We start from the raw sequence: 24,267 nt of genomic DNA on the forward strand, positions 1-24,267 counted from the left end.
TATATATATATATATATATATATATATATATATATGGCAAAGACGACAAATGTCAGGACAGTAAAACGCACAGAAAACACCCCATCTCACCACCCAAAAGACTCATTGTGCCACCACACCTCCCGCCCGCGCGAGACCCAGGGCCCGACGCACCGCCTCGTCTCGCGCACCATCTCCTCGGGCCCGCACACGAGCACCGCCACGCGCTCCTCGGACCCGTGCCTGAAGACGTCGTCGACGAGCCGCCGCAGGTCCGGCCTGCGCCGGTTGTGCTGCGCCGTTAGCCGCCCGCCGCGCCGGTACAGCGCGTTGAGTTCCGTGCCGCCGTCGCCGTCGGGCACCGCCAGGCTCGAGCCGCTGGCTGCGCTGTCGCCCAACAGCGGACCCGTCAGGAAGAGGTGTACGTTCTCGTCGGCCAGTATCGAGACCGGGCCCTTGTCCTCGCCGTCTTGGTCGTCTTCCCGTTGTTGTGATTGTGCTTGTTGCTGCTGCTGGACAGCCCACGTGGCGTCCCCGGCACCCCGGAGCGCCCACACGAGCTCGACCTTGGCAGAGGGGTTGTCGTGCCGGATGGCCCTGTACAACGGCACCGCAAAGGTGGCGCCCACGCCGCCCGCCACGAGCAGGACCCGGTCGAAGCCCGGCCCGGCCAGGTTGGGGAAGTGCTTGGCCGCGCCGTAGGGCCCCTCGACGAAGAGCGGAATGCGCGTCTCGTCGTAGTTTGCATGCCTCGCCGCCGCCGCGGCCGCCACCGCAGTACGCGGGGTCGCCGGCGCCGACGAGGGCGAGCCCAGGGCCGACGCGGCCGAGCCCGACGACTTTGCGAAGCGAGCCAGCGCCGCCGTCATGGGGCCGGTCCTCCGGCGGGCGACGAGGGTCAGGTCGCCTGTGGCCTCGTCGACGTCGGCGACGGTGAAGGGGTTGAAGAGGAACTCGTAGATCAGGCTCGACGTCGACGTCAGGTCCGGGCGCGCGGCCTCGGGGATGGAGACGTAGACGTGCGAGCCCGGGTGCTGGCGGAACGCGTTAGAGCGGCCCGGCGGGATCGCCACCGTCACCTTGACCAGGTCCGTGCCCGGGATGGCCTCCATGACGGCCCGGCCCGTCATGGTCCTGAGCCGGCGCACCGTGATGTCGGCCAGCACCGAGGCCAGCGCGACGCACACGGAGACGCGGACGGGCGGGGCGTGGAAGAAGATGAGCACCGGTACCGCGAACGACACGAACAGGTGCGTGACGAAGAAGATGCGGTACGAGAAGCGGCGGACCATGGGCAGCGCCGTGGCCATCAGGAGGTTGATGCCCGCCCACGACACGACGCCGGCGAACACGATGGGCGCGAATATGCGGCGGCCGAGGACGCCGGCCTGCGCGAGGAAGTTGACGTAAAAGACGACGTGCAAAAGCAGAAGCATGTAGATGATGCGCCCCAGCACCCTGTGCCATTTGTTCACCTCCTCGTGCGAGGTGCGAAACACGTAGGCAAACGGATTCAGATACTTGAGCGATAGCAGATACTGGATGGGCAGCTGTGCTGCCGCCACAATACCGAACCGCTTCGTCAAGTGGAGGTAGTCTTTTTGAGCGCCGACCCCATCAGTAAGGACCAGGACCAGAATCAGGACCAGAAAAAAAGACAAAAGGTACTACTCACCATCACCCGTTTCCAAGAAGCAGAGCAGCAACAGCCACGCGGCCCAGCCGCCGCCCAGGAGCCACACGAGACGCTCGCCGCGGTGCTCGCCCAGAAGGTGAACCTCGCCGCCGAGCCACCAGAGGGCAGCACGCAGGGCCCCGGCCCGGGAGCCCCAGGCGGAGCTGCGGCGGGACTTGGCCTGGGGCGAGTCCGGGACGGCCGAGTAGGCCGACGGGGAGCTGTCGTCGCCCGAGGAGGACTTGAAGGCATTGCTCAGGACGCGGCGGGCCAGCAAGCCCACGACGGGCAGCAGCACCAACAGCTGCGAGTAGAGTGCGTATCGATCCAGGGCCTCGCGCCGTAGCGCCTTTGCGTCGGCGTCGAGGTCGACGAAGTGGTAGGGCCAGGCCATGGCGTCGCCGTTGTGGTGTCTGTCTCACCTACAGTATTTCTCCGTCAATCCGACCCAGCCCTGTGTGGACAGGCGCCGCTCGCTCATGGACGTGCCAGCACCGTGCCCAATCACCGAGGCAAAATACTTGATTGCCCAGCGGGTTGGTGCCCTGGGATGACAGCTGAAGGATTGACAGATTGCAAATTGGCAGACAGACGGCCAAAATGGTGGCAGGGCTGGGTTTTCCAAAGCACAGATTATGCGGCAAGCAACTCGTCGGTCCGATTGACTGCACCTTGCTGGCCTAGCCTAGCCCGCCTGCATGTGTCTATCAGGCAAGCTGTCAATTTCTCAATCTCTTCTGCCCAAGACACAGCCGCCGACAAGGAAACAGAAGAAAAGAAAACCCTGGCTGTGACCGAGGCCAAGCCACGCTGGGGCATTCAGCTCTGCTGCCCCTGCTCCCGCTAAAAGGCCACTGGGCAAACCCCAGAGTGGGCCCAGAAGCGTCAAGGCCCCTGCACCAAGAAGCATGCTCATACTGGAGAAAGCATAAGGGCAGGCTAACTCGATTGCTACCTCATGAAGGATAGACTCGCAGAGTAACAGTGCAGCGAGAGAGATAAGAAACGCGACAATTGAAGGAGGTTTAAGGAAGTTGTATAGCAACTGGAAATGTTAGCCTGGATAATCCGGGCTCTGAGAGACGGAGACCTCATCTGGCTGCCATGACTGAACGAACTCTCCCAGCACTGGGCCTGCCCCTGAAGCTCAATTCACCACTGCACGAATTGGTCCTTGGCAAACGACTGCTGACGTCAAGGGCCCTTGTTTCAGCTCACAAAAAAAATAATCCCCACAGCACGGCAGGGACAACCACCAGACGCGGGCACTCGACTCGCTCCGCAATTGGGTTTGACGATGGCTGCCACTTGGCTTCAACTCCCCTCCCCCGAACTCTGGATCCAATATCCGAGCACCCGCCGCTCGACACCAACGCAATGAGGCAGCTCACGGCCTCGCCGGCCCTGCGCGCGGCCTTCCAGCTCGGCCTGGGAAGCCGTCGCAATGGCTCCCTGCTGTGCGCCGCCACAATGTCAAGATACCGACTTCTCGGCCTCGCCCACCGATCCGGACACAGCAGCAGGAGTAGTAGCAGCAACAGCAGCAACCCGGCAGTACAACAGCCGTCGTCGCCGCTTTCCACATCACAACCACAGCCCCCTGCACCCTCGCCCTCGCCCTCGCCCGCGCTAGCGGCCATAGCCGCGGCCGTCAACCCGCCCGCCACGACGCGCCCTCCCCCGCTCGACCTGCCCGAGCCGGACCCCAAGGCCACGGCCATGAAGCGCGTCTTCGGCGTCGGCAAGGCCTACCTCGTCTTCTACAAGAACGGCCTGCGCGCCATCCTCACAAACTACCGCCTGAACCAGGCCGTCCTCTCCCAGTCCGCGGCACCACCATCACAACCACCACCGGCAACAGCGGACGGAACACCGTCGGCGCCGCGCCGCGAGTCCCGCGCCGCGCTGCAGCTGGGCGGGCGCGTGGGCCACGACCTGCGGCGCGTGCCCGTCTTCCTGCTCATCTTCGCCGTCTTCGTCGAGCTCACGCCGCTCGTGGCCGTGCTGGTGCCCCGCCTCGTGCCCCTGACGTGCCGCATCCCCAAGCAGGAGCTGCTGCTGCTGCGCCAGGCCGAGGACCGCCGCCGCGCCTCCTTTCAGGAGCTGTCCTCCCTACTCCTGCAGCCCGGTGCCGCCGCCCCCACCGTCATAGCTACAACATACGCGCCCGCTGACCGCGGCACCAAGGCCGCCGCCGCCGCTGCCGTCGTCGCCGTCCCCGAGACCCAAAAGGCCCTCGACGCCGCCGACCGCCATGCGGCCCGCAGCCTCGGCCTCGTCTCGCGCGCCTGGGACTGGGGCTTGGTCGGCGGCGTCCCCGCCGCGCTGGCCCGCCGCCGCCTCGAGGCCCACCTCCCCGTCCTGGCCCTGGACGACATGAAGATGCTGGAGGCGGCCGCCGTGGCGCTCGCGGCCGAGGCCCTCGGCAACCACGGCGGCGGCGGCGGCGGCGTCACCCGGCAGGCCGTCGTCGACGCCGCCGTCGGAGCCCTGGTCGACGACGAGGTCCGCATCGCCTGCGCCGCCCGCGGCGTCGACACCCTCGGCAGGCCCGTCGAGGAGCTGCGCCCCGTGCTGGCCCAATGGCTGCGGCTCGTCGCCGAGGCGGGCGGGAACCCGTCCGGGCCCATGAGGGAACTGCTCCTGTCCAGGCCCGACTTTTGGCCCCGGACTATCCCGCCGGGCCGGAAAGAGAGAATAGTGCTGCACATGCCGGCCGAAGGGGGTCAGATGTAGCTTTCTTCGCATGTACCACTACTATCAACATGTATCTATACAAGCCAACGGGCCTGTTCATGCCACCGCCTCAGACGTATATGGCTCTCTGGCTCTTTGGGCCTCCAAGACGAAGAGGAGTGTGTAACAATAGATTTCACGGGGTCAATGGACATGAACGCGTATAAATATGGGTTTGGGCGTGTGTGGTAATGGTCCCATTCTGAATCTGTTTGTCTCAAATGGTTTCTCTTTTACGACCAGTAATCGGGTCGCCCATTATTTCACAGCGCGAGGCGTCTGATCACACGCTACCGTTCAGACCGGAAAGATGTAGAAGGCGAGACGAGGGATGATTATATGTACAGATGGCCGAGGAATGGTATTCACAGCGCTCGTCGAATCCTCCACGACGAGGAAGTGGGATTGGAGAGGGAAAAAAAGAAAAACGAAGTGGATGAGAGAAGAAGAAAAAAGTGTCAAGCTCAGATGTAGCAGTACCTTGTAGCTTGTGTTGCGGCGCCATGTCGACTCCTCAAAGCAACGGCGGCCGGCCGTACTTCACACATACGAGTTTCACACTACTGTCTGAATCGAGCAAGCTGCGCCATGATGCTCTGCACCTGCTGGTTGGGGTCGGCGCCGTGCTGATGCGCAGCGGGCGCCACGGGCCCGGGGGCCGTGGCAGCAGGGTAGCCGGGGACGCCGTAGGGGGTCGAGACCGCTCCCGCAGACGAGGCTGCGCTGGACCCCTTGAGGTTGCTGAGGATGGTGTTGATATCAAAGTGCTGCGGCGCCGCCCCGCCGCCCATGCCATGGTGAGCGGTCGGATGCGGGTGCGGATGCGGCGGCGCCGGGGCTGGGACGGGAGCGTGGACGGGAGCACCATATGCCGCCGCCGCCATGCCCCCCGACTGCGGCTGCTGCCCTTGCAGAGACATGATCACTTTCTGCACCAGCGCCGGGTCGACGCCTGGGACAAGAGCCGCCGCGGTCTGGGCGTTGATGGCGTATGCCGGGTAGTTTGGTTGCCCGTAGACTTGGGGATACCCAGGCGCGGCCTGGGGCGCAGGGTACGCCGCAGGCTGCGGCTGGTGAAGGACCGGCGGCTGACTGCGCATCTTTGTCTGTAGCACAAGCTCGGCCGCCACGCTGACGTCGAGATCTCGGTACTCGTTGAAGTTGATCTGCGTGGTGCCTGGCGTCCGGTTGAACACCCGTGCAGCAACCTTGCCCACGCTCTGCGCATGCAGGTCCAGCTTCACCACTGCATGGGCCCCGTCGACCATCTGGCGCTGGACGATATTGTCAAGGAAACGAGGGTCGACGAACATAACGTCGGTCCTGAGGCCCCGGTCAGAGAATCCTTTCTGGACGTACTGGACAAAATCCTTGTGAACATCCTGCAACAGAAGAATCTGCGCGTCAGGGATGCCGCCCTGTGGCGCCCGGGCACTTTGTCCACCATAACCGCCATACCCATGACTGTCACCGTGCGCCCGCGTGGGGCTGCGCTGGCGGTAGTCGTCGGATCTCGGATAAGGCCTAGGCGACCGGGACCGGGACCTGCCCCGCTCACCGTGGCGCCCACGGCTGTGGTCATCGCCAAACCGATCTCCACCTCGACGGGCAGGTTGGTCATAGCTGGGACGGTATCCGTCCGACTGGCGACTTCCATCGCGTGCATTGTCGCGCCCGTCGTAGGCATCGCCCTTGCGACCGCCCTTCTTGTTGCGATCGTTGTTGCGATCGTTGCTACGATCAGGGGAACGATCGCGTTCCTTGCCGCTCTTCTTCTGCGTTTTGGAAACCTCCAAGTCTTTTGTCTGACGTCAGCTTAATCCCATAGCGCAGACATATAGATCTCGTGACATACTTATTTTGCGGCCGCGAACGTCGATGCCCTGGAGGTGCCTGATAGCCTCGGCGGCTTCAGCGGCGGTGTGGTACTGGACAAATCCATAGGCGGGCTTCAGTGAGATCTGTGCAAGGCGGCCGTGCTTGTGGAACATGTTGAACACCTCTTTTTTCGAGACTCGTTCTTGGGACAAGTTACCTAGCGAGGATTATCATTAGCCAGTTGGCATGAACTCGGGATGGGGCTAAAGTCGCAGTCACCACAAGCAGTGAAAGAGCACGTATGGTGACAGAAAATCTGCAGGCTATCAGATCCTGCGAGGGTGGCGAGACATACCAACGAAAATACGGGACCCATCCGGGAACTTCTCCCACTTGGCTTCGGCTGTATATCGTCGCTCATCAGCAAGAAACATGTCATACGTCTGCTGGCCAGCGTTGCGCGCGTTATGGCGAGAGCCAGACTGGGCCTTGGGACCGGATGGGGCTCCGCGAGTGGCAGCTGGGCCGGACGGAGGCATCGCGTTCCCGTTCTTGGCTCCGCGACCACCCTTGTTTACGCCCTTCTTCCCCTGATTCATGAGGGCCGCGGGACCAGTTGGCGGGACCACGTTGGCGGGGAACAACGAGGAGTTAGGTTCGCCTGGTTTGGGAGACTGCTGGTTGATGGCCAGAGGCAAGCCCCCGGACAGCGATAGACCGTCGGGCGGGGCTGGCCCTGTTGTCGACGGAACATCTGCACCGGCCGTTTGGACGGCGGCAGCGGGTGGTGAGCCAGGTTCCAGTTGCATCTGGGCAGCAGGGTCGGATGTGGAGGAGTCGGACGGCAATGAAGCCGCAGACACGGAAGGAGAGGCGCCGTTGATGTCATTCACCAGCTCCTGGATATCAAACGCGAGATTGGCATCATTGCTCGCGAAGCTACTCTCCTCGTAGTGAGCCTTGGGCAGGTCGGAGGATTCAGTTCTCAAAGAAGGCTGGGACGCGAGCTGAGACGGATCTTTTGGTGGCTGGTGCTGCTGGGCCGCGCTGGCGCCATCGGCAGGCTGCGCGGTGGTCACTGCCACGGCGTCGGGTTGGGCCACAGGAAGCCCGGCAGGTTGTGCATCAGATGGGCTTGGCGACGATGCCCCAGCAGAGCCTTCAGATGCGAGCGGAGAGGAGTTGGACTGGGACTTATCCGGTACAGGACCGGCCGGCTCGGGCTGTTCATGACTACTGCGCTCTAGAGACGGGGCCGATATGACGGACTCAACCTCGTCTTGTGGTGGCTCGGCCTCTTCCTCCTCACGGATCGGAGAGTCGAAAGACTTGGCGTAGTCATCCATGGCAACAGCCGATCCAGCAGTGCCGTCGGCAGCGGCCGACTCACTCACGTTGGTTTGAGGATCACTGCCGTCTTGGCTATAAAGATCGAGATCGTCATCATCAGAGAGACCGCCATCCTCTGAGTCGTCACGCGCGTTGTAGAAGGCAACAGTGTCGCCCGGAGGATCCGAAGGGACAGCCATGCCGGGTTCAGTCAAGGTGCCGAAAAGACAACGAGTCCTGGCAGCTGCAGAACAGCCAAGGTATCGAAAAAGCGGGCAGACAGGCCGGCAAGCCCTTCTGTGGAGGATTTGGGGAGGGCGGATTCCACCAGGGCAGAAAGGCAGGAGGGCAGGCAGGTACGTGCAGAGCGTGGCAGCGCTGGGATACGGCGACGATAGTCAAGTCAATTGTGTTCCAGCAGCCCCAGCGAACGGGCAGTCTGGACGGGAGTGGCACAGCGGCCGTGATGCTGGCGGCGAGGCGAGGGACAGCAGGCGAGATGAGATGTGTGCCGTGACGGACTGTGGCTGCAGGTGAGTCGTGGCCGGCGCATTCAGCTCACTCACACGTGAAGGCGCTGCAGAAATGAGAAGGGCTGCGTCTGCGTCGTCTACGGTCGCCAGCGGAATCGACAGTGTTCGGATGGACGTAATGGGTTTTGATGGAGGTCTGGCTGCAGATGAGGCCTACAGCATTTGATGTGAGCCGAAGCAGGCGTCGAGAGAGGATACTCTGGATGGAGGTGGATTGAGGTGAGTCCTGGCGAAGGAGAGGAAACGGAGAGATGAAGTAAAATCAGAGACGTCACGCTCAATGACGCGCGGGGACCAATCCAGCCAACTTGGACCCCTCGTGCCTTCTCCAAGAAAGAAAAAAGAGAGAAAAGTTTGGCCCACCTCCACGCCCATTTGAGTCAGCACCGGCGTGTTGAGGCAGGTGGCGGGGAGGAATAGGCTCGGCTAAGCTTCCCAATGTGGATAAGCGCATATCCAGCTCGCCAAGCGGGATTGTGACAGCTCACACGTGACCAAACTCATTCGCAAGCGGCCGGCGAGTGCAGCCTGCTTTGACAAACAGATTGCGGCTGGTCGATTCATGCAGATTATAAGGATCCAGGATATAAGGAGGCACATGTGAGTTGGTTTAGCCGACGGCGATGTGGGCTTTATATCGAAGTGCGTTCGCCGTGACTGGCCGGGCACCACAGCCGACGATCAAGGTCCTGGCGCGACCTGTCACGATGCTACGGCAGGCGACATCTGCACGAACAGTCGCGTCAAAAGGAGGCGCCGCCTCTCATCGGGGACTAGGGCTGGATCCCACACTGTTGGAAGAAGCGAGAGCATGGAAGGCATCAGGAGCCCTCACTATTACGAGGCTACCAAAGGGAGACACATCGTACTCTCGCTCGAGCGGCCCAGGAGGCCAGCACGTGAATAAGTCTGTATCCTTCGAAAATGGCTCCGTGTCGCCAAGCATAGACGGCTGACGAGACGGATGGCACAGAACCGAGAGCAAGGCGACCACCTCGTGGCCGCTGTACATGCTGTTGGCGAAGCTGCCCAAGGTGCTGCACAGCGGAGTCCGGGGGTCCAGATACTACGTCGCAGGCTCGGACTCGATATCGATATCGTCGCAAGACGAGCGCAGCCGCGACATGAACACGGGCACAAATCGACAAAAGCTGTGGCAAGAGATACTGCGCATCTACGCCGAGACGGTCCCGGGCGAGACGGACGAGGCGACCAAGGAAAAATACAAGAAATTGTGAGCATTTGTTCCAACCAGGGCATGGGCTGAAGCCAGCCGTGCTGACGTGAGGGGTTAGAAAAATGCGCGCCAACGACGACAGGATAAAAGCCAAGAAGCAACAGTCGGCTAAGAAAGCCAGAAGAGGCGGCTCTAGCGAATGATGGAACCACCGGCTTCTAATTCAAGCCACTAGGCGCATAAACCTTCCTTCAGCCCGCTGCATGTATAAAAACCGTCCTTTGAATTTGCTTGACTGTTGGCTCGGTTGTGTCAAAATGTCAAATGGAGCCTGCGCCTTTTTACCTTTTTAAGTTGCGGCGCTGGGGCGGTAAGGTATGATTCTTTACCGGCCCACCGGTAACCATACTTTCGAACGTAAATCGAGCATCCACGTGAAAGCAGCCGAATGTGCCGGCAGGATGTCTTCTGGAACGGAAGAGGACTGTTGGCTACCCGACGGGCTTGGGCATGCAACCACCAGGATTGGTCTGGTTGGTCGCATGCGGACCTCGACCGCTGTGGGTGGTAGTGAGAGGGCCCTCGAGCGAGGAGATGCTGGTGTTGCTGGCATTGGGCGGCTGCCGGTCCCATTGCCTCCAGGCATCCAGGCTGCCCCCATGGATGTCAGCTGAGGTTACGCTGGCGGGGATCCCATCAGCGAGGACCCTGACAGGGCTAGGCCTGCCATGGCGATCGGCTTAGCTGCTATCTTTGGCACTGGGCGGGGTGCAGCGAGCTGATCGGCTGTTGCACCACTCCCATCCCCCCTGATCAGAGGAAGGTCAAGAGGAACCCCAATTTCCATCCGACCAAGCATAGATCCGTCCTGATATTTCCTCTCACTCTCCCGCATCTTCCTCTCCCGCCGCATTGGCTTTGTGCCGTCGCAGTCCTGTATTAGCAGTACCTGGCCGCCTTTACGCGCCCAGTCCGAGCCCGGTCCGGTCGTTTTCTGTTGCCCATCGCGCCAACAGCCACACCCGCCCGAGGCTCCTTTTTGTCTCCACCAGCCCCAGCTGGCCGTGGACAAAAACGACCCCTCCTCGCTAGCGCCCAGCTTCTCCAGCATCGCGAAGGAGAACGGCTGCTGCCTCCACGCTCGAACGCCTGATCGACCGCTCCTTTCAAGGACCAGGCCGGCCAGATCGACGACTGTTGAAAAGCACGTATTCGTCCGATTAGCGACCTGCGCGCTCTCTTCCTGTCTCCGCACACCGCTCAATCAGACGGCAGGAGCCGCGCCAGTGTGGTCCTTGTCGCCTGCCCCCGCCGCGGCTTTTGCTTTGCTTTCCCGCGACCGATTTTTGGATTCCCCTTCCTTTCCACGCGGCCTTGGCACTTCCTCTTGCCCTCTCCCATCGACCTCGTCTCCGCGCTCGGCTCTCGAGCGGAGCTTTGCTTTCCTCCCTTGTTTGCTTTTCTCCTTCCATCCCACATCATCTCACCATGGCCACACAACCCGCAACACAGGGCACGGTGCAGCCCTGCAGATACAAGGTCGGCAAGACGCTGGGCGCCGGGTCGTACTCGGTCGTCAAGGAGTGCGTACACATCGACACGGGCCGCTACTATGCCGCCAAGGTAATCAACAAGAGGTTGATGGCGGGGCGGGAACACATGGTATGTTGGGTCGCGTTGGGTTGCGCCGCAGCAACATGTCCCCCATGGCCGCTGCATGTCCTGACGTCTGGCCGTGACAGGTCCGCAACGAAATCGCCGTCCTCAAGAAGGTCTCGATGGGTCACCAGAACATCCTCACCCTCGTCGACTACTTCGAGACCATGAACAACCTCTACCTCGTGACCGACCTCGCCCTCGGCGGCGAGCTCTTCGACCGTATCTGCCGCAAGGGCTCGTACTACGAATCGGACGCTGCCGACCTGATCCGCGCCACCCTCTCGGCCGTTGCTTACCTGCACGACCACGGCATCGTGCACCGCGACCTGAAGCCCGAAAACCTACTCTTCCGAACCCCCGAAGATAATGCGGACCTGCTGATCGCCGACTTCGGCCTGTCGCGCATCATGGACGAGGAGCAGTTCCACGTGCTCACCACGACGTGCGGCACTCCCGGGTACATGGCGCCCGAGATTTTCAAGAAGTCGGGCCACGGGAAGCCCGTCGATGTTTGGGCCATCGGCGTCATCACGTACTTTCTGCTCTGCGGATACACGCCCTTTGACCGCGATAGTGACCTTGAGGAAATGCAGGCCATCCTCAATGCCGACTACGCCTTCACCCCGGTGGACTACTGGCGGGGCGTCTCGGACCAGGCCAAGGAGTTCATCCGCCGGTGCCTGACGGTCGACCCGGTCAAGCGCATGTCGGCGCACGAGGCGCTCCAGCACCCCTTTGTCGCCGGATTCCTGGCGAGCGACGACAAGGGCCAGAACCTGCTACCCACGGTCAAGAAGAACTTCAACGCCCGCCGCACCCTGCACGCCGCCATCGACACGGTGCGCGCCATCAACAAGCTGCGCGAGGGCGGCCTGGGCCTCCAGGGCCAGCGCCTCATGAACGGCGGCAACGCCCGCGAGCCCGAAAGAGCCAAGGCCGCTGCCGCCGCCGCCGCCGCCGTGGTGGCTAAGAAGGCCGAGCAGCAGAAGGACTCCGGGTACGGCAGTGGTCCTGCGGGCGCAAAAGACAGCAGCGGCGACGTTGCCATGGGAGACGCACCGCCGTCATCCCACCCTGCTGCCCTCAGGCCTGGGGTCGAGGCCAACAAGGTGGTCGAGACGTCCAAAGGGCTCTGGACCGGCGTTGGCAGTCGGGTCTGAAGGTCGCGTGGTAGAAATCATGGCCGATTTCTCCTCCAATCTCTTACTTTCTTTTTATTTGTTCCCTTTTCTCAAATGTATGCCAGACGAAGATGGTACGGTGCACGCGGGCTTCACCAATTATATTATTGATATCTTTCTGTTGTTCTTTTTTTCACCATTTGCCCGGGGGTTTTTTGGGCACACGACGGCCACGTTATCTTGTCGGAAGAAGTTTATATGACGATACCATGGAGTACCAGAAACCTGAGAATTGCGGATTATGAAGCCCATCTTTGCAGCAACGCTTTCTGAAGAGACTGATTCGGACGGGATTTTCCTGCTTTTTTTGCAATACTGACGTTGAAGCCAGACTTTTGAGGTTGTATGAATGTGGGAACTCTAATGCTAGGCGTGCTAGGGTTGATGTCAGCTTTAGGATAGGGAGTACATGCAACTCCAATTTGATTGCTAGCGATAAACCCTTATTTTACGATAGCCTCCATCACGGCGGGCTTGTTATGTGCCACCGTGGGCCGACTAGTCCCTCCTCGGACACGAAGCGACCATTATGGTCCTCGAAGAAGGTCTGGTCAGTGGAGAAGTGGAGGACGCGGCGGGAGACTACGCGCTCGCTCCGCGCCACGGCCCCCGACTCGAGCTTGCCGTGCAGCTCCATGATCTCTTCCGAGAGGGGCAGCAGGTAGGCCAGGACGGCACCGGACGGCGCCCCGGTGGCCCCCGGGTAGGGCATGCGCACGTACTCCCGCGCGCGTCGGGGGACGAACAGGCCGTCGGCCGCGGTGCCCGGGGCGGCGACGGTGAGGTGGGCGGCTTTGTAGACATCCGCCGTGCGTTCCGAGTGGCTGCGGCCGGGGTCCTCGGGCGGCGGCGGCGGCGGCGGAGGGGGTCCGCAGAGTGCGTCGATCCAGAGGTGGCGGAGGCCGAGCTCGCGCGTGAGCGTGACGGCGTCCTTGAACGTCTGCGGGAGGGCATCGATGGCGAGGGCGGCGCCGACGTCGGGGGCCCTCGGTGCGGAATGACACTCTGGGCTGCGGTACATGAGGGCGATGTAGCGATAGTCCGCAGCCGGGTCGGGCTCGACGACGGTGACTGTGCCCCCATCCGTGGCCGGGTCGCCAACGTCGACGAGCCGGGGAGGCAGCGTCGAAAGTGAGTTGGACCGCGGCTGCTCCGACCGCGTGTCGTCGGTGAGCCAGTCCCGCGCCAGCCCGAAAGCCGTCTCGCCCGGGAACATTTCGACCGGCCGGCCCCTGATGACCGTTGCCAAGGGGTCGTCTGCATCCGGGGCGCGGCACAAAAAAGAAAAACACACACATATTTGTGAGCAAGTGATCAACCGATTTATATTTCAGGACTAAAGGGCTAAAATGGGGGGAATAAGAGACACACGCACCTTTCTCAACACATAGCCCCACGGCCGCCATGACGGCGAAGGCGTCGTCGGGCCGGTCCGCGTCGCCGCACCTCGACAGCACCATGAACCCATCGCCGGTACCGGTGCCGGTGCCGCGGCGGGCCGTCACCCACAGGTCGAAGTTGGGCATGACGTTGCGGGGCGCCGGCGCCGCGGCGTCGAGGCGCCGGGCCTCCTGCTCGACCAGGCGGCAGAGGCCGCACCCGCCCGCGGCCGACTGCCAGAGCCCGCCCCTGTCCTCGTGGTAGCGGAACCTCGGAGACGACGGGTCATTGCCGTCGCTGTCGTTGTTGTTGTTGTTATTGTTGTTGAGGGCGAAGTAGAGGTATTGTGGTGCTTCGGGGGTGCAGAAGAGCCTTGCGGAGTTGGGGAATGGGGGGAGGTTCCCCAGGGGGATGGACTTGCAGATCTCGCAGAGCGACATGTTGTCTGGAGGAGAGGGGTTAAGATGATGATGGTTATTTGCCTATCAGGAACGGGGTTTTAATGGCTAATGTTTAATGTGCTGGCTGCCTCTCGAGACAGTGTTTATGTTGGTGGCAAACCCGTCTTGGCGGCGTCGTCATGCACGAAACGTGGGCAGGGAGGGTGGGCGCCGGGAATATTAGGCAAGGCCTCACTGCAGCTCGAGGAAGGAAAGCACCCCCTCGTGCTTGCCAGTGGACGCATGCAGGCGGATGACGCACATATTGATGGGTGCGGGGAAATGGCGGCCACACATTGAGTTGCAGATGCCATCCATGGAGGTTACACCGGCTTGTGTAACCCAACTGGGCGGATGCGCAGTGCTTTGGTGTGTGCTGAAACTCAAACTGATGTTTATTATCATTGATTTTGACATCCTTACAACAATCCCCGCCCAGAACCTTTACGTTCCCACATTAGGCCCAACTCGTCACCACCACCCCTCACAGCGCCTTGGCCGGCCTCCGCATAAAGACGGACCTGTAGCAGCCCTCGGGGGCCGGGCCGCACACCTCGACGGCGTTGCCGTGGCCCCAGTTCTCGCCGGCCGCGTGGGCCTTGCCCCAGCGGCGCGTGATCTCGAGGTCCTGCGCCGCCACGGGCTCGAAGCCGTGCCGCGCGTACAGCCGGTAGCCCAGCGGCGACGACTCGAGCCGCGTCGGCAGGCCCAGCTCGTCGGCGAGCTCCAGCCCGGCCCGCAGCAGCGCCGTGCCCGCGCCCAGCCCGGCGTGGGCCTTTTTGCACGCGAGGATGTTGAGGTCTGGAGGGCAGGCAGGCAGGCAGGCAGGCAGGGGTATGTCAGCGGGCGGCGGTATGTTGTTTGTAGATGGTGCATTACAAGGAGTAACGGAGAAAAGAAGAAGAAAACATACGCATGTGAGGCTCCCCCTTGGCCAGCGCCCGCGCCGTGCGGTGCAAGTCCCCAATAAAGGCGTCCAGGACGACGGCGCTGCTGGACCCGCCCGCCTCCTCCTCGGCCGCGGCCGGCTCTTCCACGTCCCATTGCGCCGCGGTGCGCTCGCGCCGGTAGATGGTCCACTTGGCAAACGCCACCAGCTCTGGCTGCTGCTGCTGCTGCTGCTGCTCGCCGCCGTCACCATCACCCTCGGGGACGAACTCGGCCACCGTGAGGAGCCGCTCACCCTTGGCCGCCTCGTCGTGGTCCGGTCCCGGGAACAGGTCCGACGCAAAGCCGCGCACGGTCTGCTCCGACACGCCCCCGGGCCCCCCATGGAGAAGGCTCGCCATGGGGCTGGACCCGAAGGCGTCAAAGTGCACGCGCGCGATGGCCACGCTCTCCTCGGGCCGCGCCGGCCGGAGCCGCATCTGCCCGCGCGGCCTGCTGGTGGCTGGGGTGGGCGTGGTAGGGGCGGCCATGGTCCTACTGCTGCTGCTGCTGCTGCGTCGGTGGGAATTGCCGAGACTGCTGCTGTATCGGCTCGTGGTATGGCGCAAACTGCGAAGCAACGGCAGTGGTGGTGCGGCTGTCCGGCGCAAGGCTGTGCTGGGGCTCCTGTTGTGCGTCGAGAGGCAGAGCAGACGTCGAGGGTCCCGATAAAAGAGCCGGGACGATGTACTAGTAGGCATCTTAACACCTATATATACCTGGGTACTTATTTGCCTTTACCTCGTCTCCATGCAGCCCCGCCGTGCTCGCACATATGCACGTCGTGAACCAACTGGTCTCTGGTCTGCTTCCACCCCTTTTTTGCCATCTTTGTGGAGAGTCAGTTGGTCGGCCCTGCGCGCGCGCCCGAAGACCCCGGACCCCGGGACGGTGTTCCTGGCCAGGGTTCTGCCCGTTCACTGCACACCACGAAGCCTGCCGCCGTCTTTGTCGGAACATGTGCCTCTAGCCCTGACAGCCGCTGCTGACTAAGGCGTTCCGTGCCGCACATTTCCCCTCCCCTTTGATGGCATTTTACTAGCATTGCTTGACACATGGACAAGGGGCAGGTTCGCAGATGTGAAATTTCCGTCCATTTTTTTTCAAAGTCGCCCAACTGGATTCATGCCGGGGCCACCTATTTCGCACTTGAGAGCCCACTCCATCTTGGCCAACTCAGCCCGACGTCTTGCCGAGGCCAAGACTGCAGCTTGAGCGGCAGTGACTCATGCACACCATTTCTCACTCATCATACTCGATCGACGTACACTACCCACCTCCATCTCACGCCGGATGACTGCCAATGCCGGCAACCCTCCTGCCGATCCAGATGCGAGCGTCGGAAACATCGCGAGGCGCATCTAGGTCCACAGCATACACATCAGATCCCCCCTCCATTGGACCCGAGCCTCCTTTTTTCTTTTTTATGAACATGTGGGCAGCAGTCCCTGAACGCCATGCTGGGAAGCGAAGAGGTGTGTGAAAATGAGGGGGAGGATGATTAATCTTGACAAAAAAAGTGGACAAAGAAGCAGCAAGGCTGCAAGTGAAATGTGACAAGGCCAGGAAGTGAGGTGAACTCGGGTATATGCAACGCGTGGACGCCAACCCCAAGTGGCTGGCGCTGGTTCAAGGACTGGCACCGAAGGAGGATGAGTATACAAGCATGTGGGCGAGACGCTCGGCAGACTCTCACCATGCAATGTCGTTACAAACTCGGCCCCCAGGAGAGACAAGGCTCAATGAGCGCGGACACCTACATATCCATCATACGACAAGAAGCTTCCGTACGAGCGCGTACACGGTGGCTGGAGCCGCGGATCAGATATCGACCCGATGCCTCACTTCTTTAGACCGGGGATTGTGGGGATGGGAACTGGCGTCTGCCTAACCGACGCATCCGACTTGGTTTTCTTGGACTTTTTCACTTTGCTGGACAGAGTGTCGGTGGCCGGTGTGTCATTCGCCTTTTCGCCCGACTTGCTCTTCTTGCGTTTGCTTGTTACTGGCGTCGAGACTGAAGCTGCGGCGGAGGGTGCCGGCTGCGAGAAATACGGCGCGCGTCCGCCGGGACTCGGCACTGGCACAGGGGATGCCTTCTTGATCGGCTGCGAGTTTGCGAGGGAAGCTCCGGCGTTGGCCTTGGTCGCCTGTTCCTCGGAAGCAGTCTTGGCCTTCTTTGCCTTTTTCTCCTCCTTGGAGGCCTTGACAGCGTCGTCGGCCAGCTTGCGCTTCTTGGATTTTTTGGAAGACCTCTGGTTTTCATCTTTGCCTTCAATTACAGCATCCACCATGGCAACATCGCCGCCCCTCTTCTTCGGGTTGGGCACGAGAGGGGGGAGAACTGGCGTCGGAACACCTATGGGAGTGAAACGGCGCTTCAGGTCTGCCGGCTGTGGCCTGGGAGGCTTCGAGTGCGACACCTGTGGCTTGGGCTTGGCTGTGAAGTCTGTGGCTGCCAGCTGTGTAATCCTCTTGAGGTGCATCGTGTGGTCCACCGGCCGATCAACTACCATGAATTGCTCATCAGTAAAGTTCTATAAGCCGGATCAGATGGTCAGGAGTCAGGGACGACTTACCGATATCGTAGCTTGCGCCCTTCTTTGCAGGAACAAGAATCTGGAAAGTACTGGGCTTTCCACTGGCTCCCAGGTCGACACCGTAGTCGACGCCGTCGTGCGAAACGATCGAGTCTCCCGTCTGAGCATTCTTCATTGGAAACTCCATCTTCTCGATCACGCTGATGGGAACCGAGGCCGGAGTGGTGAAGTACCAAATCTGCTTGCCCTCACGCTTCGCTTTCTTGAACATCTCAAGTACCTCATTCGCTTGCGTGTTTTCCGAGGCTTTGCGCAGTTGGAAGCCCTCCCGGACGAACTCCTCCACACTGCTCGAGATTAACATATGCGCCTTTGCAGGGTATGGCAGGGGAAACGAGGCAATGGGAGAGCAACTCACGCGTCAGGATCAACGTCGTCGGTTCGGGCGAGCGCAAAGGACTCGTCAGCCATCTCGACGTCTGAGTGGTCCTCCGAGAAACTCTCCTCGGCGGCAACGTTGGGGGCCTTGGCCAGTGAGGAAGCGTCTTTGGACTTGGCGCTGCCGTTTGAGACTGCGCTGGCAGCTCCCTTTTTGGCCATGGCCTTCGTCTTGAGACTCTGTTCGGCCTCATCCTCACTAGACTCCGAGTCCGAGTCGGAAGCTAGCGCGACCTCCTTGGTGGCCTCCTTGGCGGCAGCCTTGGTGGGCTTCGAGACTTGGGTCGAGACTTTGGTAGCCTTGGACTTGGAGCTTTTGGCATTTGCGACCTCCTCCTCACTCTCGCTGTCGCTCTCCGATGAGCTATCATCGCCAGTCTTCGCGGGAGGGGCCGCCTTTTTGCCGCTCTCAGTGTCAAGTTTTGCGCCCGCATCCTTCGCTTCGTCGCCACTCTCGTCACTGTCGCTAGATTCCGAGCTTGAAGAGTCCTCCTCCGAGCTGCTGTCGGAACTGGTCGTATCTGAATCATCCTTGGCGGACTCCTTTTTGATCGCGGCTATTTTTGACAGCGACGAGGAGACCGCGGGAGACTTGATGATTGCCTTCGTTCCGTTCTTTTGTGCCGGCTCGAGAGTTTTCGGCCTCGGAGTGTCGCCGGGCGCAGACTTTGTTGCGCTGGACTTTGCGGCGGACTCGCTTGCCCTGGCCTTCTTAGATGCGGTCGCAGCGTTGATTTTGGAGAGGAAGCTCTGGGTGCCCTCGGCGTCGGAGATTTCGCTGTCGCTATCGCTACTGTTCGAGTCGGAAGATGAATCGTCTCCTAACAGACCAGCGCCGCCCTTAAGGCTCTTTGATTGCTGTGAGCTTCGGTCTCCGCTGCCAAAGACGTAGCCCCGGGCGCTGTTCGCCATGCTCGAGACGTGGGCGCCGAGCCCTTGAACCTTAGTCCTGGGCATCGGCATCTTTGCTGAGCCTGGCGGCAGGGGCGATGGGGTGTTTCGGATGATAATGAGGGATGCGAGGTTGGAGATGAGGCTGAAGTTTGCGTTATCGCACGAGGTTTTCTCGGCTTGAGGCTCTGAGATTTGCTTGGTACGAATTCGACGCGAAGGTTAATTGTCGAGAAAAAAAATTGGTCGCGGCGCGTTTCTCCAGAGCGGGGACCTTGCACTGTGCAAAACTGTAGTCGGGTGAATTTATTGGTCAATTTCAACTGCTCGCAAGGAGCTCCCCTGTGCGCCATGTGGGGTCGTTCAGATCAACGCATACGCCCGGAAGAGCTTTGAAGCAAACTCTCCCAAACACCCGCAGCGCGAAAGAGCTGGCGCATTGGACACCAACCTCCAACCAAGCATACCTATCCCAAGCCATGGAAACAAGAAAAAAGAGAAAGCTCGGAGCTGCCACAGCTCCCGTCTCGGCAGGCACCCGAGGTGAGGAAAACACTGGGTGAAATCCTGGTCGCATCGTGTAGGCTCGGTTTTATGGATGCTGATAATGGCACAGCACGGTCTGCTTTTGAGCTACGCGCACAGCTGTTGAAGAGCCAGAGCTCGAATCCTCCAGTTCAAGAGAGCGCTCCTGGGATAAAAGAGACCGCCGGCAGAGGCGATGCCGATGAAGCTAGCAATGGGGTCTCAAAATCTACGACTCCCATCTCTCGCGCCCGCACCAAACGCGCGGCGGAGCCCCCTGTGCAGCCTGAAAACCTCAGCCCCGAGCCCGCCGAGTGTATTGAAGTGGCCACCCCTGCTTCGAGGACTGTTCAACTGTCCAGCTTCACTTTGAACAAGAAGAACTTTCGGAGGAGGTCCGGAGGGCCGTGCTTGCTAAAAGTACCCGAAGGAGAGGTATGCATAACCTGGCTTTCCCCACCGACCCTTTGTATCTTGTGGATAGTTCAACGCTAATACCCAATACAGCGTGCCGTGATCTTGGGGAGTTATGGACTCAAGGTCCAGGCCGGTGAAGTGACTGTTGGTGGCGCAATACTGCGAGCCGGAGGGGATATTGTCTGGGTTCACTCGCCTCACTGCCATGCTCTTCCCGTCCTCCGGTTCACTGAAGATGCCACGCTCGAGTTGCACCCGCATCCAGCCAGTAGTAACCTCAGGAGACTGGCGAGCTTATCACCCAAGTTTGAGAGGTTATGGAACGAGGGCTCGTCGCAAGCGATAGGGGGCCGAGGGGCGGATTCAGTGGAGGACTCCTTTACACTCGTAGGTTCCCAATCGAGGACACACCTGATGACTGTTTTGCACGTACTAATAACTGCTCACAGCTCTACACCACGGATGATGGCCCAACATCTACGCCCTTGCAGGAGCTCGTGTCTCTGCCCGAGTGGAATAAGGCCTTGGCCACCCTGACGAAAGCCTCGAAGCGGGCAGGACCCTTTACGGTTCTTGTCTGCGGGCCAAAGTCGTCTGGGAAGTCCACTTTTTCACGGCTTTTGGCGAACCGCTTCATGACCGACAGCACAAAGCGGAAAGGCAAGGCCTGGCCTGGGGTCGCGGTCCTTGATATCGACCCTGGCCAGCCCGAGTTTGGCCCTCCCGGCGTCCTCTCGCTTGTCTACATCGAGGCGCCGAACCTCGAGCCACCGTTCTGCCACCCCTTGGTCGCATCGCAGGGCAGAAGCAAGACCTTGAGATCCCACTCGATTGCCACCATCTCGCCGATCACAAACTCGGACCACTATCTTGAGTGTGTTCTTGATCTATATAACGCCTACAGCAGCCAGCTGGGCGGGAAGTGTCCGCTTGTCATCAACACCTGCGGTTGGGTCCAAGGCACCGGACTCGCCATCCTCACTGGGCTGATTGCCAAAGTCGATCCCACCGAGGTTGTCTACATGTCAAAAGAGGGGCCGGAGGACACCATCGAGGGGCTACACGTGGCCTGTGAGAAGACATCTTTCACCCTCTTGCCATCCCAGTCGAGCAAGTTCACAGCGCGCACAGCTCAAGACCTCCGAACGATGCAAATGATGTCATATTTCCATATGGATCTTTCTTGCACACACAAGGGTCATCTGCAGTGGAGCGCAGACCCCTTGATATCGGCTCTTCCGTGGATTGTCAAGTATCACGGGCCGAGCCGGGGGATCTATGGCATTCTTTGCTACGACTATCAGCCATCCCTAGACATGTTAGGGCCTCTCATTGACGGCATGATCTTGACTGTCGTTGAAGTAGAGGATAGAGCTGCTTTCAGAGGTCTGATGCAAGCCCCACAGGGAAGGGATGCCATGGACATCGACGACGGCTCTCCAGCGGGCCAATCGTCCTCGGAAGATGGGCCGACGCCGATCGAGATCACCACTGAGGGCTTACCCCTGATCCCAAATCACAAAGGAGTAACGCTGGATCCACAATTCTGTCGAGCTGTCGGCCTTGCGCTTGTCAGAGGCATTGATTCCCAAAGCCATACTCTTCAACTCCTGACCCCTGTTCCCCAGGAGCGCATCTCCGAGATGGAATCTGCCGGTAGCATGCTGGTGCTGGTCTGGGGGAAGCTCGACGCCGCCCCTACCTGGTCGTACGTCGAGGATCAGCATAGGCAGGACTTTGAGTCACGCACGAAGCAGGGCGAGCACGGTGTCGACGGCGAAGGTAATGGCAGGGGCTCTAGTGCCACGGGCGATGGTAAGACCAGCCTTTCCGCGGCTGATTCTGCCCTGCCGTGGGTAGAGGCGCTGCAGGGGAACCAGAAACGAGCTGCTGGGTCCAAGCCTCTCAGGGTACGGCGAGATCTCGGCCGCGGTGCTAAGAGCACCGATTGAAGGATCTGGGCTGTCTGAAGGCTGGTCACTTCTCCAAGGACCAAGGATATAGGAGGATCTGTCATGTCAACAGTTCATCACGCCTTGAGATTGTTCTTGTGCTATTTTTGCCCCACCAGATTTTTTTTTCAGGATGAGCCGAGCTTGTGGACCTGAAGTAAACACGAGATGGCTTCAGCAGTACACGAAAGGAGTGCGACTCGGACATGAAGCCCTGTTTCAATGATGCTGAGTTGTTGTGCGTTACCTGTACGCTCCCATGATGCTAGATTTATATCAAACAGCATACAACACATGGCTGAAAAATGATGTAGTTACAGATTATGCAGAATACCTGTCTCTGAGTATTTAGGCCTCGCAAAATTATGTGACGGCAGATGTGACACGACCCCACTGATCCCTCGTGCATGGGATCAGCCCTTGGTGATCGGTACCACCTATATGTATATCCAGACATGGCCTGCTCCACCACCCTTACATAGATCCCGTCATCTCGCGCACAATCAGCAATGGCCGTTCCTCCCAGCAAGAGACGACCGTCGCTCACCGCTAACCAAAAAAAAAAAAACCCCCCGAGCCTACAAACAGGAGTACACAAAGCTCCCATCGGCACGCGGAGATATTAACCGTACTCGTCACACGTGCAGGCGCCGGTCTCCTCGCACCATCTGTGGTTGCGGCAGTTATGGTTCTGGGGCTGGTTCCGCGTCTTGTGCCGCGACAGCCCTTGCTCGCTGCGCAGACGCCCTGCGGCGAGCTTGAGGCGCTCTGTCGGCGACGGCCTCTCATCCCCCCCACTAAGCGCATTCGCACGTTCCCCATTTGGCACCACACTGATAGCAGAACTGGGCCTTGCAGGTACAAGCTGCGTTTTGGCCACAGCGAAGCCGTCAGCGCATGCCACGGCGAGACCTCGCCAGAGTTGCCAACCCGATTGGGGGAGGTAGGTCAGCACGATAATGTTTCTTGGGAACTTACTCATGTGATAGCAGCCCCAGACCTTCTCGACCATGGCCCCGCAGGTGCGGCACCGCCTCCAGCCCTTCTTGCGAGCGAGGTCGAGGAGCTGCTTCGTCCGGGGGTCTTTGGGGCACTCCCTGCCCTCGTGTGCGGCGGCCTTGCAGACCCCGCACGTCCTCTTATAGCACGACACGCACGTGCCCACCTCCATCTCCACAAACAGCGGCGGTATGAACCTGGAGCACTGCGGGTCGTGGCAGTAGGTCCGGTTCGGCGTCCCCATCTCGAGCGCCTTGGCCGTGAACCGGCCGGCGAGCTCGGGGCCGATGTACTTGCGGCTGGCTTCGAGGGGGATGTCGGAGCCGCAGCAGCCCGGCGGGAACAGGTCGTCGTCCCGCAGCGAGGCCTCGAAGAGCCGCACCAGGCAGTCCCGGCAGTAGTCGTGCGAGCACGGCGACCGCAGGCCGCCGTCGGGCGCCGAGGTGGTGTGGCACACCACGCAGTTGATGCTCGGGGCTTCTTTCCTCACCACCAGCGCGGTGGAGGTGGAGGTGGAGGCGCCCGCGGCCGGCGGCGGCGGCGGCGGCGGCGGCGGTGGCGGCTGCGGCTCGGCGCTGGGATCGCGCAGGGACAGGGCGTATGCGCGATCCTGCGTGACCTGCTCCTCCTCGGCGAGGTGTTGGACGATGACGTTGGTGTCGAGGCGGATCGCCTGCGAGATGCTCAGCGCCATGGCGCGGTCGGACCGCCGCTCCAGGTGCGTGGCGATCTCGCGCCTGTAATCGTCGAGGGCGGCCTGGAGGTCCGAAGGCGAACCCTCGGGTTCCTTGCCCTTGGTCAGTGACCCTAGCTGCTGGATATCATCAAGCTCCTGCTGGAGGAGAAGCGCGATAGTCTCGTCCTCCAGGTCACTATTGAGTATCAAGTACGCAGCCATTCTCGCCGAGCACCGCTTCGTGATGTTATACAGGAGATGACGGGATGCGGGGGCGAAGGAAGGAGGTGGGCGAGTCTATCCAAGAGCCTGAGATTAGGACGAGTGTGTTCCCCTCGAGTAGAGCTATTTCTGTTTGGGGGCTGCTGGATGGGATACGACGGGTTTTGCTAGTCCAGGCACAGACAACGACAATACATGGCAGTGGTGGTGTCACACAAGGGCTTTTCCGCTTTCCCAGGTAGGTGTACTGGGGCGGGGGTCTGTGTCTTGCCGCCGACTGCATCAGTGGTGGGCCTACTGCAGCTGCAAGCTGCCTCAACCTTGGCTAGGTCAACCCTGGCTAGGCAAACAGACTTCCCGCTGTCTTGCGTCGTTATCCCTGGCCCAGGGCGTCAAATCCTTTATCACGAGCGCAAAAGCTCAAATTTAGAGTTTAGCATTTCACGCTTTGTAGGGTCGACTCTGCATCAGCGCGCCCCAAGACCTTCCGCGGCAGAGATGGTGCTGCCCCATATGAAGAGCAGTCTGTTTGGTGGCGAGCCCGCTGGCCTTCAGAATGGCGTCCTTGACGGAAGCAATTTGGAGGGAAGAAAAAGTTGGGGTGCGACGGGGCGCATAGGCCTTACCCTTACCCTTAGACTCTATCGTGACACTTGATTGGCTGGTGAGCAACCTATGAGGTTGACCAGCGGGCCCGCAGGCCCACACTTAAGCAAGCTAGGTCGGGTGTTTCTGGCGGGAAGCGGGTATTCTTCGGCGAGCGGGCCTTCAGG

At 60.6% G+C, this 24,267-nt stretch overlaps 11 protein-coding genes across 11 annotated transcripts; 4 read left to right on the forward strand and 7 right to left on the reverse strand.

Moving 5' to 3' along the window:
- Positions 1–86: 86 nt before the first annotated feature.
- GGTG_05425 (metalloreductase Fre8) lies at positions 87–2,048 on the reverse strand (the record flags this gene model as incomplete). The annotated part of the gene is made up of 4 exons (XM_009223228.1): positions 87–440; positions 498–729; positions 802–1,576; positions 1,655–2,048. The coding sequence occupies 4 exons, from the start codon at positions 2,046–2,048 to the stop codon at positions 87–89; spliced, it is 1,755 nt and encodes a 584-aa protein (XP_009221492.1).
- A 744-nt stretch (positions 2,049–2,792) lies between these two features.
- On the forward strand, positions 2,793–4,977 carry GGTG_05426 (hypothetical protein). Its single transcript, XM_009223229.1, has one exon. It carries the CDS (start codon positions 3,032–3,034, stop codon positions 4,388–4,390), a length of 1,359 nt encoding a protein of 452 aa, XP_009221493.1. The 5' UTR covers positions 2,793–3,031; the 3' UTR covers positions 4,391–4,977.
- On the reverse strand, positions 4,483–8,450 carry GGTG_05427 (hypothetical protein). Its single transcript, XM_009223230.1, has 3 exons — positions 6,564–8,450; positions 6,246–6,425; positions 4,483–6,188 (listed from the first exon to the last, which is right to left on the reverse strand). Exons 1-3 carry the CDS (start codon positions 7,735–7,737, stop codon positions 4,951–4,953), a joined length of 2,592 nt encoding a protein of 863 aa, XP_009221494.1. The 5' UTR covers positions 7,738–8,450; the 3' UTR covers positions 4,483–4,950.
- A 123-nt stretch (positions 8,451–8,573) lies between these two features.
- Positions 8,574–9,694, forward strand: GGTG_05428 (hypothetical protein). Its single transcript, XM_009223231.1, has 3 exons — positions 8,574–8,977; positions 9,044–9,304; positions 9,366–9,694. Exons 1-3 carry the CDS (start codon positions 8,694–8,696, stop codon positions 9,448–9,450), a joined length of 630 nt encoding a protein of 209 aa, XP_009221495.1. The 5' UTR covers positions 8,574–8,693; the 3' UTR covers positions 9,451–9,694.
- Positions 9,695–9,738: 44 nt separating this feature from the next.
- On the reverse strand, positions 9,739–10,358 carry GGTG_05429 (hypothetical protein; the record flags this gene model as incomplete). Its single annotated transcript, XM_009223232.1, has 2 exons — positions 9,739–9,898; positions 9,961–10,358. 2 exons carry the CDS (start codon positions 10,356–10,358, stop codon positions 9,739–9,741), a joined length of 558 nt encoding a protein of 185 aa, XP_009221496.1.
- On the forward strand, positions 10,054–12,586 carry GGTG_05430 (CAMK/CAMK1 protein kinase). The gene is made up of 2 exons (XM_009223233.1): positions 10,054–10,909; positions 10,990–12,586. The coding sequence occupies exons 1-2, from the start codon at positions 10,736–10,738 to the stop codon at positions 12,064–12,066; spliced, it is 1,251 nt and encodes a 416-aa protein (XP_009221497.1). The 5' UTR covers positions 10,054–10,735; the 3' UTR covers positions 12,067–12,586.
- On the reverse strand, positions 12,551–13,907 carry GGTG_05431 (hypothetical protein; the record flags this gene model as incomplete). Its single annotated transcript, XM_009223234.1, has 2 exons — positions 12,551–13,344; positions 13,463–13,907. 2 exons carry the CDS (start codon positions 13,905–13,907, stop codon positions 12,551–12,553), a joined length of 1,239 nt encoding a protein of 412 aa, XP_009221498.1.
- A 186-nt stretch (positions 13,908–14,093) lies between these two features.
- GGTG_05432 (hypothetical protein) lies at positions 14,094–16,037 on the reverse strand. Its single transcript, XM_009223235.1, has 2 exons — positions 14,821–16,037; positions 14,094–14,708 (listed from the first exon to the last, which is right to left on the reverse strand). The coding sequence occupies exons 1-2, from the start codon at positions 15,533–15,535 to the stop codon at positions 14,392–14,394; spliced, it is 1,032 nt and encodes a 343-aa protein (XP_009221499.1). The 5' UTR covers positions 15,536–16,037; the 3' UTR covers positions 14,094–14,391.
- Positions 16,038–16,675: 638 nt separating this feature from the next.
- On the reverse strand, positions 16,676–18,775 carry GGTG_05433 (hypothetical protein; the record flags this gene model as incomplete). The annotated part of the gene is made up of 3 exons (XM_009223236.1): positions 16,676–17,343; positions 17,414–17,721; positions 17,793–18,775. The coding sequence occupies 3 exons, from the start codon at positions 18,773–18,775 to the stop codon at positions 16,676–16,678; spliced, it is 1,959 nt and encodes a 652-aa protein (XP_009221500.1).
- Positions 18,776–19,070: 295 nt separating this feature from the next.
- GGTG_05434 (hypothetical protein) lies at positions 19,071–21,980 on the forward strand. The gene is made up of 4 exons (XM_009223237.1): positions 19,071–19,246; positions 19,320–19,663; positions 19,736–20,032; positions 20,095–21,980. Exons 1-4 carry the CDS (start codon positions 19,183–19,185, stop codon positions 21,595–21,597), a joined length of 2,208 nt encoding a protein of 735 aa, XP_009221501.1. The 5' UTR covers positions 19,071–19,182; the 3' UTR covers positions 21,598–21,980.
- Positions 21,811–23,855, reverse strand: GGTG_05435 (IBR finger domain-containing protein). The gene is made up of 2 exons (XM_009223238.1): positions 22,576–23,855; positions 21,811–22,462 (listed from the first exon to the last, which is right to left on the reverse strand). Exons 1-2 carry the CDS (start codon positions 23,492–23,494, stop codon positions 22,395–22,397), a joined length of 987 nt encoding a protein of 328 aa, XP_009221502.1. The 5' UTR covers positions 23,495–23,855; the 3' UTR covers positions 21,811–22,394.
- Positions 23,856–24,267: the final 412 nt, after the last annotated feature.

This window comes from Gaeumannomyces tritici, assembly GCF_000145635.1.
Source record: "Gaeumannomyces tritici R3-111a-1 unplaced genomic scaffold supercont2.3, whole genome shotgun sequence".
Lineage (NCBI taxonomy): Eukaryota > Fungi > Ascomycota > Sordariomycetes > Magnaporthales > Magnaporthaceae > Gaeumannomyces > Gaeumannomyces tritici.

What these genes read in the sequence shown, in the direction of transcription:
- GGTG_05427 (XM_009223230.1), bottom strand. Translation starts at nt 7,737, where the DNA reads ATGGCTGTCCCTTCGGATCCTCCGGGCGACACTGTTGCCTTCTACAAC. An exon ending in TGGGTCCCGTATTTTCGTTG is followed by an intron (nt 6,426 to 6,563) that starts GTATGTCTCGCC and finishes AATCCTCGCTAG; the next exon opens with GTAACTTGTCCCAAGAACGA. An exon ending in CGTTCGCGGCCGCAAAATAA is followed by an intron (nt 6,189 to 6,245) that starts GTATGTCACGAG and finishes GTCAGACAAAAG; the next exon opens with ACTTGGAGGTTTCCAAAACG.
- GGTG_05432 (XM_009223235.1), bottom strand. Translation starts at nt 15,535, where the DNA reads ATGCCTACTAGTACATCGTCCCGGCTCTTTTATCGGGACCCTCGACGT. An exon ending in CAAGGGGGAGCCTCACATGC is followed by an intron (nt 14,709 to 14,820) that starts GTATGTTTTCTT and finishes CCTGCCCTCCAG; the next exon opens with ACCTCAACATCCTCGCGTGC.
- GGTG_05434 (XM_009223237.1), top strand. Translation starts at nt 19,183, where the DNA reads ATGGAAACAAGAAAAAAGAGAAAGCTCGGAGCTGCCACAGCTCCCGTC. An exon ending in CGTCTCGGCAGGCACCCGAG is followed by an intron (nt 19,247 to 19,319) that starts GTGAGGAAAACA and finishes ATAATGGCACAG; the next exon opens with CACGGTCTGCTTTTGAGCTA. An exon ending in TAAAAGTACCCGAAGGAGAG is followed by an intron (nt 19,664 to 19,735) that starts GTATGCATAACC and finishes TACCCAATACAG; the next exon opens with CGTGCCGTGATCTTGGGGAG.
- GGTG_05426 (XM_009223229.1), top strand. Translation starts at nt 3,032, where the DNA reads ATGAGGCAGCTCACGGCCTCGCCGGCCCTGCGCGCGGCCTTCCAGCTC.
- GGTG_05428 (XM_009223231.1), top strand. Translation starts at nt 8,694, where the DNA reads ATGTGGGCTTTATATCGAAGTGCGTTCGCCGTGACTGGCCGGGCACCA. An exon ending in GGAGGCCAGCACGTGAATAA is followed by an intron (nt 8,978 to 9,043) that starts GTCTGTATCCTT and finishes CGGATGGCACAG; the next exon opens with AACCGAGAGCAAGGCGACCA. An exon ending in AAGGAAAAATACAAGAAATT is followed by an intron (nt 9,305 to 9,365) that starts GTGAGCATTTGT and finishes GTGAGGGGTTAG; the next exon opens with AAAAATGCGCGCCAACGACG.
- GGTG_05430 (XM_009223233.1), top strand. Translation starts at nt 10,736, where the DNA reads ATGGCCACACAACCCGCAACACAGGGCACGGTGCAGCCCTGCAGATAC. An exon ending in TGGCGGGGCGGGAACACATG is followed by an intron (nt 10,910 to 10,989) that starts GTATGTTGGGTC and finishes TGGCCGTGACAG; the next exon opens with GTCCGCAACGAAATCGCCGT.
- GGTG_05435 (XM_009223238.1), bottom strand. Translation starts at nt 23,494, where the DNA reads ATGGCTGCGTACTTGATACTCAATAGTGACCTGGAGGACGAGACTATC. An exon ending in CTGGGGCTGCTATCACATGA is followed by an intron (nt 22,463 to 22,575) that starts GTAAGTTCCCAA and finishes GCCAAAACGCAG; the next exon opens with CTTGTACCTGCAAGGCCCAG.